Genomic DNA, 12640 nt, shown 5'->3' with positions numbered 1-12640 from the left:
GCAGTATCTTAATGGACCCCCATTTAGATTAAAAAACTCTGGGTCAGAGGATTGTAAGCAGTTAAATCACTACTGTACATGCACAATTGGACGACATTTTCTCAGGGCTTAGTAACTCTTAGTGTGAACATGGTCAATGGACTGAACTAGAAATTGTATACCCTCATATTTAAATACCAAATCTGTTATACTAGGATGTAGAAAATGGCATTTTTGGTGCAAATCAATGTTATATTGACTTTGTATTGAATCAAAGTTATATAGTAATGTTTCCTATTTTCGGAGAGAGAAGCTTTTAAAGGACTGTGACATGCAGATACAATCAATGTTAGATAGAGAAGTGTATTTGGGCATGTTGTAACATGGCTAGCAATTTTAAAATTAGCAATACAAGAGGTCTGTATGTGAGAACTGCAGCATAGCATGGAAAATTGATTTGTAATATGTGGGAAAAGATCAAAAGACATAGTACAGTTTTATTTTTGTTTTGTTCTATCTATCATTTCACACACTGTTTATTCTCAGCCTGTGAAAATGGATAGTGACCTGTTTATCACTGTATGAAGGAAAAAACTTCTGTAGGCTACAATGAAAAGTGAAAAGGTTTTGTTTAGGCCTCCAGACAAAACAGTAATGATGACTGAAAGACAAAGTTCATAATATCTGTGCAAAATGAAAGAAGCAAGACGGTTTCAAACATTTTAAAACTTTAAAAATAGTGTATATTAGCATCGCTAATAGCATAACTATAGAATCTGTTGAACTGAGAGATTTTGCATTTAGCATTTTTCTATACTTTTTAGATATGTCCCTACTATTTCATCTGAATACTTAAAAAATGGCCTTGATATCTGGATATCAAGTGTCAATAAAGAAGAGAGAAAAATTCTAAAGCTTCGCTATTAAATCAGAGTGCCAGGATATTTTCAAGGTCATGGCCAGACTCTTACAAAAAAAAAAAAAAAAAAAAAAAAAAAAATATATATATATATATATATATATATATTACAATGTATATATATATATATATATATATAAATGAAAACAGACAGGAGGGCTTTTCAAAGAAAATATAAAGGCAATTTGACCTTCACATTTCAGTATTACACTCAGTTCATCAATAGATGTATTGTTTACTTAGTCATTTTAAACCATCTACCATCTATTTGAGACAATATTATTGTTGTTTTGTTTTGTCAATTATATATTAAAATACTCATGCACACATCTTTTTCAAAAAAAAATTTTTTTTTTTTTTTTTTTTTTTTTTTCCCTCTTTCCAGGTGACTATGTGGTGATGACTGTATATTTTGACCTAAGCAGAAGAATGGGATACTTCACAATTCAGACCTACATCCCCTGCATACTTACTGTGGTTCTCTCTTGGGTCTCCTTTTGGATCAAAAAAGATGCAACTCCAGCCAGAACAGCACTAGGTACATGCAGTAAATACAGATACCTGATACTTGTGTGATTCATTCATGTGCAACTTGGTGTTTGGATTTTTTGTCTTTAAATAGGCAGTATTAAATACATTGTTTGTGAAGAAAATTGTGATATTTTAAGGAATAGTTCACCTAAAAATGAAAATGTACCCTCATGTCATCTAAGCATCTGAGTTTTTTCTTCATTGGAAATATATTTGGAGAAATTGAGCATTAAATCACTCGTTCAACAGTGGATCCTCTGCTCTAAATTGGACTCCAAACAGCTGATAAAATATCACAGTAATCCACAAATAATCCAAACAAATCAGTTATCAGTTACCATCTTGTGAAGCAAAAAGCTCTGTGTTAGAAGTAAAATCAGCTGTTTGGATTCTCATTCTGACAGCACCCATTCACTGCAGAGGATCCATTGCATGTGATGTAATGTTAAATTTTTCTAAATCTTTTCTGAAGAAGAAACAAACTCATTTGTATCTTGGATGACCTGAAGGTGAGCAAATTTTAAAAATAAATGGTTTGTTTTATTCATTAACCAAGTTAACATGTTATGAGGATGAAAGGCAGTTAAAGTAAAGTTTTGTCTTTATATTTTATTACATATGCATTTTTATAAAAGGAAAATCTGTGTTTTCTTTTAAGTGTGTGTATTTGTTCACTTTCTTTCATGTTTCATGAAAGCGCTTCATCTGTTTTTTTGTTGGCTTTACTCATTTCTTTATAGTTTCCTGCTTTGATTAAGTCCATGTCCTGTCCTGGTAAATGTCACTTTTTTCAAGGTAATTTTTCATTTTTCATCTTTTTCTTTTATTTTAGTGGCTTTGTTTAGACTGTGTTATTTATTTTAATTTATCCTCATATTGTTCAATGAGAAATCGGCATGTAAAGTATCATGCAACATAATTTAGAAAGGCTTTTAATCTGTCTCATGATGTAGCTTGATTAGCTTGCCACTCTTAGTCTGTCTTGTTTGATTACCTCTGAACACACCACAGATCAGTGTGGCCTGAGATGGTGTTTCCACTGAGTATTCTCAAGCTAACAAGCAGGATCAGTGACGGTCATTAAAACAGGATCCTAGACTGACATAAATTGGCTATCTTACACCGATCCTATAGCTAAATGCTAAGAAAACTGGAAGAAAAGGCCAGAGCCCTGCACAATCTATGTTTGGAAGAAAAGAAATAAACTGGCAACATATTCTGAGAAGAAAAAGAAGGATGAATGCAATTAATCTGTCTGACAAAAGAAGTCATTACACCTTCAGTGGAAAGAAAGGGAGTAGGAGAAAAAGTAGAGATTTGCTTTACAGGCGTCCAGTTGATCGATGAAGTCCAAAGAGAAAGGCAGCTGAGATAAAATGTGGGAGAGAGGGCTTGGGCTCACAGCCGTGGAAATGTCAGGTTAGAAAAGGATGTGACCAAGATAGAACCCAGAAGAATAGTTAGGTTTCAAATACAGGATGTACAGTCTTTCTTTTGGAGCAGCTTTTTGTTGCCAAACCTGAAAATGCCTAACCTGAAAATTTCATTTGGTAACTATAATGTACTATAAAATAACTGCTTTTGTTCATAGTCAATACATGGCAAAAAAGGATGAGGACACCCAAACAGTACACGCACATGTGCTTTTTATTTTGAAACCATGGGCATATATTCTTAAAAATAAAGGTTCCAAAGGGGAGTTTTCACAGCAATGCCATAGAAGAACCAGTTTTGGTTCCCCAAAGAACCTTTCAGTGAACAGTTCTGAAAAGAACATTTTTCTTCTTAGTGTGAAGAACATTTTAATAATCTAAAAAAGAACACTGTAAAGAACCTTTTGTGGAATGAAAAGTTTCCATGGATGGAAAATGTTCTTTGTGGAACCATTGATGACAAAAAAGAATGTTTATTTTTACGAGAGAGAGAGAGAGAGAGTGTGTGTGTGTGTGTGTGTGTGTGTGTGTGTGTGTGTGTGTGTGTGTGTGTGTGTGTGTGTGTGTGTGTGTGTGTGTGTGTGTGTATATATGTATTGCATGGGTATTTCTGCTATAAAAATCTGCTGGGAAGTCTTTCCAATATGTTGGAACATGGCTGTTGGGATTTGCTCCCATTCAGTCGTGAGAGCATCAGTGAGGTCAGGCACTGATGTTGGGCACAATCATTGTTCAAATTTTTCCCAGAGGTCTTGTTGTCACAGTGGTGTTCAGGTTTAGGCAGTCAGTTTCATCTGTATGCCCTGCCTTGTGCATAGAGACATTAGGATGCCCATTAAAAAAAATCTATTTACTTAATACTGTATATACCTGTTAGTGGGTTTAACTAAAATAGGGAGACCTGTTCATTAAAAGAAAGTGCCCATGTAGTTTACATTATTTAATATGACAATCTACTTGACTATATTTAGTTATAGAAATGAATGTAATTTTATAGGTCAGTTCATGAGTGTTTTGTGTGCATCAGTATTTTCCACACAGACACCTATTTCAATAAAATTTCAATTCTAAAAAAGAAAATAATTAGAATTAGATCTATAAAATTAAAAATAATAATAAAAAAAATTCACTACTGTTCAAAAAGTTTGGGGTCATGAAGATATCTAATGCATTTATTAAGCAAAGATGCATTCAGTTGACTAGAACTGACAGTAAAGACATAATGTTACAGTTTTCTATATTAATACATTTTAAAATGTAATATGTTCCTTAGATGGAAGCTTTATTGTTGTGATAGCAAAGTAAACTTTTTCAGCAGCCACTACTCCATGTGTCACATCATCCTTCAAAAATCTTTCTCATATGCTGATTTGGTGCTCAATAACATTTGTTATTATGATCATTGAAAATATTGTTATTTAACTTTTTTGTTTGTTTGTTTGTTTGTTTGTTTTTTTTTTTTGTTTTAAATATATTATTTTTTTATTATTTATGAATTTATTGTTATTTTTTTTTTTGTTAGAAACTTCATTTGCCCATCTTACCGACTCTAACTTTTAAACAGTAATGTTATATTGATAATAATAAAATTATATGCAAATTAAGGGAAATTTAGTAGGGGAAGAGCAAATTTAGTATAAGTACAGAAAGTACAGTATTACAGTCATTTAAACATCCAGAGTTATGTCATTATTATCCATCGCAAAAACAGACGAGAGGACTAATGAGGCTAAAATGGAGCCAAGCAGTTCGGGAAAGAGTGCCATTTTGAAACGCGTATTTCATTCACAAGCTTTTCTGACTCAGGCAGGCAGTCATTTAACTAAGTGCCACTGTATCAGGGGAAGTAAGTCTAACAGGTGAAGGTAATCACCGTGGCCAGCAACGGCAGAGGAAAAAGGAATGGAGTGCAAAATATCTGTCTGAAATGGATGAAGCTTGCTTGTTTCCATAGAAACCCTTGCAAAACAGGAGCACAGTCACTGGTTCTCTGAGGCAACTCTAAATGTCCATGCAAGAGTGGAGCTAAGAATGTCTACGTGCTTCTGAGATTCTAGGTGTTTGTGTGGGTGGCATTTTTTTAATTTGCAGGTGCCTCTGCTCCTATCAAATACAAGAGAATGACTTCGCCATCTGAACATGCGTCAGGTTGAAAGAAAAAAAAAAACATTACAGACAATAGTGTTGTTTTTTTCTTTCAGTTAAAAATAATAATAATTTGCTGTAGTGGTGATTTATGGTGGTGCTTAAAGTATTGCATTAGTTTCTTTCATATTGCCTGTTTTAAAATCCTGTCTATGTAGAGCATTTCAAGTCAGTTCCTTTTCAGTTAGGATACTGCACTAGATAGGCAGCCTAGTGAGGCAGCTTCCTAGGTTTGAGAACACAGCTATAGTATTACACCTGTCCAACTGCAACCAGAGCAATGGAGTCTTAGATGGAACTTAATCAGGTCTGCTCAGCGCAGTGGCATCCCATAATTTGCTTAGAGCCCAAAAGTAACAGTGTTTTGTATTCAGTAGAGATATCAAACTACATTTACACATGCTAACAATGTAAGCATACACTTTAGATGATTTAGCTCTTTTTTTTTTCATTAGCAGGCATTTCTCTTGTTACCAGGCTTTCCATCTAATATCCTCTTTTGGTTATGCAGGAATAACAACAGTTTTAACCATGACAACGCTCAGCACGGTGGCACGGACATCACTACCCAGAGTCTCGTACGTCACAGCAATGGACCTTTTCGTCACTGTCTGTTTCCTGTTTGTTTTTGCGGCTCTCATGGAGTATGCCACACTCAATTATTACTCCTACAGCGCTCGCAGTCGCAGACCAACCTGCAACAAGACGAAAAGATCGGTGAGCACCATATTGCACTATGCATCCTGTTCACACAATAAGTAAGGGATGCTTTTATTTTCTTGCTCTAACAGGGGGCACCTGAGTTTTTAGCAATCAATCAAAGGTTTCATGTCCAATATTTCTATTAAAATGAATACTGAGGACTTTATATTAAAATTAATTTCCAAGGCCATTTTTAATACATTCAGCTAATCATTTTTAATTTAGCATCAGTGTGCTTTAGCTTAAAACGAGGGAGAACATGTAATAATATGAGACATTAAAGTAGCAATAGCAGGGTTTAGCAGTAATTATTAAATTTATCCTCCTGAGACCCTGCCTCTTCATATAAGGAAATTATATTTTAGTGCATTTCTCTTGAGGTTTCTTATGAGGTTTCAAATCAAAATATGACTTTCTGTTACTAATAATGACGTTGATTTCATACATATCCTCAGTTGTGGACACCGGGACTAAAAGAATGTTTATTATGCATTTTGGGAGACACAACAAATGAATAGGGAATGAAAATATATTTCAGTAATCCTATGAAATATTATCTATTATTATGAAATACTCCCATTATTACCCTTTATGTTTTCGTTACATGTTGCCCCAAAAACACATTAATATGCAAATTAGATACAGTTTATAGATACATTATATATAATGGGAAAACCTGTTAATGGCCATTTTACACACATTTTGCATAAAGAAAAATGGTATATCAAATCATTCTGTTACAACAGCTGAGAATCATATTTATACAAAGTTTGGTATAAAACAAATCCTGAAACCTAAAAATGTATTGGTGATTAAAAAATAAATAAATTAGTTGTTTTTGCCTATGCATGTTCATTCATGTCTTTTTATTTATTTATTTATTTAAATTGAGTCCCAGTGTCCTCTACCGAGGACGTAGCATAACATACTGTATGAACGAAATATCATTTTCAATAAAATATTTAAAATATCTATATATATGTATATGTAATGACATAAAAAAAAATTTTTTTAAAAAAATTCCTAAGATATTTTTCTGGGCCTTAAGAGGTTATATATATATACACTTATATATATGTGTGTGTGTATACTAACGGCTATGATTGACCAATGTGAATCAAGTAATCTGGTATTGACATCGTAAGTTTCCCCTTTCAAATACATGAAATATCTATTCAGTGTGAATTGATAGGCAGAATATATCGTTGTTATACTTTCATAACAATATAGTGATGTGTTATTACTATGCCGTCTATGCAGACAGAAGTCGATTTTCCCATGTGTTTGATATAGGCGATCTCTCCGGATGGTATGGTATGGAAATATGATTTTATTAGGCTGACATTGTTAGTCTTTGTCTATGTGTGATGCTAAATTATGGTTGAGCAAGCACATCTTACTTTTTATTCATTGTGTTTCTCCGGTGGCAGTCTCCGCAGGTAAAATTTTCCCACTCGCTCGCCGATCACTCATTTTGATTAGATCTTATCTCTGCTGAGAAGCACAGATAATTACCATAGCAATTTTACACAAAACAAATATTACCCTATAGGTGATCTCACATAGATTATCTTTCAGTGCTGTAATTACCATGCTTTGCTAGTTATGTCACAACAATGAGATGAATAACAGGGAATAAGTGGCAGAAAACTGCTGGAGGGTTTTCAATGTGTGGTCTAGCAGGGTTTAGAGGAAGGATTTAGACAACCATGCTCAGATTTTAAGGTCATCGTACCTGCCCGTGAGAGATCGATGCTGCACTTGACTTGCCCACCGGAGAGAACGCTGTTAGTTCAAGTGAGTGGGAAGCCACCATGATCTTATGTTTTGATTGACAGCCCACTCTGAAGGATTTGTTTTGCTCACGGCATAGATTAGATTCACTTGAGCTAAACTTATGTTGTTCTTTTGGTGCGAAATGTTGTATACAGTACATGCAAAACTCATCCAAATTTAGGACTCCAGTGATGATTTCCATTCACTCAAAATAAGTTTTTTTTTAATGCATACTGCAAAACAAGAGCCCGTAAAATTCTAAAAGGATGTTGTTTTTGTCCAACAGAACTACTCAGTACTGGATGTGGGTCCTCCTCCCACAGTTATCACGCTCAACAACTCTATGTACTGGCAGGAGTTTGATGATGCCTGTGTTTATGAGTGCCTGGATGGAAAAGACTGCCAGAGTTTCTTCTGCTGCTACGAAGAGTGCAAAGATGGAGCGTGGCGAAAGGGCCGTGTGCATATAGACATTTTGGAACTCGATGCGTACTCTCGTGTCTTCTTTCCCACCTCTTTCCTATTGTTCAATGTTGTCTACTGGGTAGGCTACTTGTATCTTTAGCAGTCCCACACACCTCACAATGCAAAGAACTTGACTTTTGGTTCTGTCAGAACAGACACGAAAAACAGACTTTTCAAGGTAGGGTAAAAATAAAAGTGGATACCAGTTATCAAAGTTGAGCTGTGGTGATTCAAGGACTTCTCCAGTAGGAGATGAAAATGAAAAATGAGACAATGCTACAGGAACCGAAAGCTACACCAGATACATCAAAACCCTTAAAACCAGGCTGTTTTTATATGGTCGAGAAGGATATCGCCACAAGCCCTTCTAAGTGGTTGCAATTCTCTGGCAGAGACCTTTGCCTTTTGTTCTTCAGGTACCAGGGAAAAAAAGATTCACAACGTTCCTCTCACACAATCTCGTCTTTTTATGGGTGAGGGAGCAGCTGTAAGAAGTCAAGGTGCGAAAAATCCTTAGGCCAAGACAGCGTGAGAAAAAAATGCCTTGCATAGCATGTGACCCTCTGACTTTTGGTGTCTCTTACAATCCTGGTAGATCGTTCACTTGAATGGAAACCTGTCATCTAGCCATCAGTCAAAACCAGAGCGGCTTTCATGTAAGCGCAGCTTTCAGAGCCATCTATAGTGCCTTCCACTGGAGGAGAAGCCATCAGGCAGAGAAATCTTAGAAATGATGGCAAGAGCATCATCTGGTCTTGACTGACTGCTGATGGTTTTCTTTTGGAGTTTATTCGAGCTTTAGTTATAGTCATTCATTATTTTGATACGTTCAACATGTCTAAACCCATTGTCACTGCATGTTATATGATAGTATTAAGCTCTACCCTGAATCAGCACAATAATGACAAGAGAGTAGATCCATTTTGAAATATTTGGGATATTAATTAGTTTGTAGACTGCAAATGTTTGCCTATATTTCTAGATTTTTATTGCATATTTTTTCCACACAAAAGAGAGGTTAATTAAAGATTAAATCAATATATTATATAGTAGATAATATTTAATTCTGAAATGTCTAAAATCTATTAGCATCAATCAATCTATTGTTAAAAAGTGCATGTATAGAATGGATCTTAAGTTCCATAGATTCTCAACCTTCAGTCCAGCCTGAGTTGGCACAATAATTGCTGTCCATTTCTACACCCAAAGGGAATCAAGGAAAGTGATTTTCTCTAGTTCATCATGGACACATTTGTATTATTTACAGATTTTATGATTTTGGACTTATATCTACAGCCCCATCCTATGATATGGCAATACATTTAACACGTGCAGGTTGGGTATCACTGCATATATTGTATACGATAGTTCATTCAAAAAGTCAATTCTGTCATTCTTTATTCACACTCATATACTGTACATTAGATTTCCCACTTACGGAATACAAAAGGAATGGAAGAATGTCAAGGCTGCGCTTTTTTGTACAGTACAATTCGTTAGTGCTTTTTGAAAAAAGAAAAATCATAAAGGTTAGACACAACATGAGGGTGAGTAGAGAGTGACAGATTTTATTTTATATATATATTTGAGTGAAATATCCATTTAGTAATAAAAAGGAGTGTCAAAGTAATACTCAATCAAAACAATCAGTAACACTTTACAGATGGTTAACATTAGTTAATGCATTAGGTATCTTTGAAGTAACAATGAATAACATTTTTACAGCATTTGTACTGATGTTCATTCATAACACATTTACTTTTATTTACTGTTAGTTCATGATACCCCATGCATTAGCTCATGTTAGTAAATTGAAATTTGTTGTAAAGTGTTACCAAACAATCTTCAGCACACTACAGTAAGACACCCTACATAATCACTGTGTTCATTACCGAACTGTAATTCACAATACGAGTTGTTACTGTGTTGCCTTAGGGTCACCTGCACAGAGATACTGTGAGATGATCCATTAGAGAAAGACAAATGGATTAATATAAGGTATCTACTTCAAATTATAGTCATTACCAAAGGATTCACACTAGCTAAAAATATTCAGAGGCAATCTCAAACTCTTTTTTCCCCAAACTATGGTGAATTATTTTGTAGTCATGATCTTCATTATCACTATCGTCTCATGTGTAATAAGTTAATGCGTGATGCACATCAAGGCAATATTATTGTTAATTTTCTTCCTCAATGATTGTAGCATTTCCCATCTGATACCACTGTGGTGGGCTGTGGATTCTATCATTCTGGCACCAGCTTCAGCTCTAATACATCTGACCTACAGAAGGTATCAACATTTAATCAGTCAAATAATTTTCCACCTGTCAGTGTGGGCTCTCTGTAACTTTCATCTTTGAAGTCACGTTTGTACTTGATTTCATCTTTTACAGGTACTCGTTTTAGCATCTTTGTAAGGTAATCTTTTTAAGGATTGTCTCGAAGTCTGTTAATGACGTTCTGATTAACCAGAAATGTGCTGTGATTTGCTGCCAAGCCGATTCTCCTCTTGCATTTCATGACGCTGTAGTGATTTTTTTGTTGTGGCTTCTAGAAGGTGTCAGTCCACTATTGACCTGTTTTGCGATTCCGTTTGATGATAATCTGTGAGTGCTTCAACATGTTGTTATTGCAGTTGTTAATTCAGTTTGACGTACAATAATTATTAGCTGTTCAGTTGTAGTGGTGCTAGAGCTTCAAACTGACCATCGTTCGAGGTTTTTGCTCTTCACTCCCAAGGAATCAGACAAATCTGACTAAAAGTCGTGTTAGTTACCTAAAGCCATATGCTGGAATTAAATCTAATTATACTGCTTTTTATAGAGGCCTAATAATGACATTAATTCCAATGACGAAGTGCTCAGAGGAAGAAAATAGAAAATCTTGTGCATTAGCCCTTGATGTATTTTAAGATTATTTGGTTACTTTTTGTCACTGGATGTCATTCTTCACCATTCAAGCCAGGGGGTCTTTTCAGAGCAATGAACATAGTGTTAAGTTTTTTGTTGTTGTTGTTGTTTTCGTCACATGGAGAAAATGATTTACACATTCAAGTGACCTTTAAGAGGGTGGAAATGCTATCCTTAATGATATATAACATGCATTCACTGAACACTCTATAGCATCCTTCCCACAGTCCAGCCACTGAGCAGACCAGATTAATCTGGTTCAGAATCAGTCATTGTTTATTTTGACTTCCTTTACATCCTTGGAATTGACATAGAATTAATAAAACCTTCCAACTGCAGGTCAACCGTTAAAGGCTGAATGCCAAAGAAATCACATTCACTGATGTACTATGAAGATGGCTCCCCCCATTAATATCATTCTTTTTTTCTCAGTAATGTTGTTGGGATTTGTTTGTGAATTACAATACAGTAAATTACACCATAATTCCTCCAGGTGTCTGAAACCCTTCTGTTTCAAGTAGTCAGATTAGTAGCAATCTTTGAATACATTAATATCAGTGGCCTGTACTGTTTCTGGGCATCGTCTTAAAATATAACCACTGTACTGATAGTGCTAATAATATTAATCATAATTAAATCTCTTTTCTCTATTGCCCCAGTCACACAGTCACACATTGTGCACCTCTTTTTCATATGAACACACAACCTTTCATTGTAGATTATGGCTTTGTGTTTACAATGACAATTTGGTGTGTATTTATCATGTTTCTATGGTTTGTGAGTGCTCACAATGTGCAGTGTTGTCAGTGGGGTTGTCATATGGATTTGGTAATAGAGGGTTTCTGTGAGTTTTTGGCCTGTCCATAAACTCATTTCTATTTCTCGTGCTTTTTTCATATATGTAGTTCTTTTTATAACTGAATTGTAAAGTGCAGAGGTGAATCAGAAGATGTGAAATAAAACTGTTTTCTTTTTTCCCATTTCTGTATATCACTGCAATCTTACCTGCACTTTATAAGTGACTTAGTTCAATGTATTTACAACAAATTAAAGGTATTTTGTAAGTAGGAGCAAGTTTCTTTGGCTAGCTGCAAGATTTGACTTTTCATTAATTCGTCTGTTTTTACCATCTCATCGAACAATGTAATTAACGGTACATGGTCCAGTAAGACTGATGTATGAGAATGTTCAAGTCGATTTCATATTGATTTCAGCTCCAGCAGCTGCCAATAACAGCCTCAGTGCATGTGTATCAAAATAACCATTGTTCATATTCAATGTTATCTGCCCGATTAAAGGGATAGTGCACCCAAAAATGAATATTCTGTCATTCTGTCACCCTCATGTTATTCCTTCGAGTTGAATCTTTTAAAAGAATCAGTTGATTCAATACAATTCTGAAGGCATATTCACATAACAACTGCCTTTATGCTACTTATGGTGCTTTTGGGTCCATTTTACTTTGTAACGATATGGGGGTGAATAAGGAATGGTCACTTTTGGATGAACTATTCCTTTAAAAACACTGCCCAGCAGAAAACAACATCTGCTTCTTGATGCAGTGCAGCTTACTCAGCAGTAGTTTACAGATAAAACTCCATCTCAGCTAAAAGCAAAAATAAATAAAAATGAAAAAATCAGAGAGAAAATAAACAATGAAAACATCAGAAGCAGTAAGTGCGCAAAACTGGGAATCTAAAAGTAGGTTAATGCTGTTAGAGTTGCATATGCATCCACAAAGGCTCTGTGCTCTCAAAATAATTCATTGAGCATTACCA

The 12640-nt window shown here is 35.0% G+C and overlaps 1 protein-coding gene across 4 annotated transcripts in view; it reads left to right on the top strand.

Moving 5' to 3' along the window:
* The window catches only part of LOC109089388 (gamma-aminobutyric acid receptor subunit gamma-3-like), a 108659-nt gene extending 96817 nt beyond the window's left edge, over nucleotides 1-11842 (top strand). For 2 of the 4 annotated variants that reach the window (XM_042726139.1, XM_042726138.1), the window contains 3 exons: nucleotides 1284-1436; nucleotides 5519-5724; nucleotides 7772-11842. In XM_042726139.1, the coding sequence (XP_042582073.1) occupies nucleotides 1284-1436; nucleotides 5519-5724; nucleotides 7772-8050 (638 nt within the window). In that variant the 3' untranslated portion in view covers nucleotides 8051-11842. Of the gene's footprint in view, nucleotides 1-1283; nucleotides 1446-2012; nucleotides 2018-2169; nucleotides 2225-5518; nucleotides 5725-7771 lie in introns of those variants that run through there. The other 2 variants (XM_042726141.1, XM_042726140.1) reach the window with 2 other exon arrangements.
* Nucleotides 11843-12640: the final 798 nt, after the last annotated feature.

This window comes from Cyprinus carpio, chromosome B6, assembly GCF_018340385.1.
Source record: "Cyprinus carpio isolate SPL01 chromosome B6, ASM1834038v1, whole genome shotgun sequence".
Lineage (NCBI taxonomy): Eukaryota > Metazoa > Chordata > Actinopteri > Cypriniformes > Cyprinidae > Cyprinus > Cyprinus carpio.
This window is presented reverse-complemented; position numbering and strand designations above follow the sequence as displayed.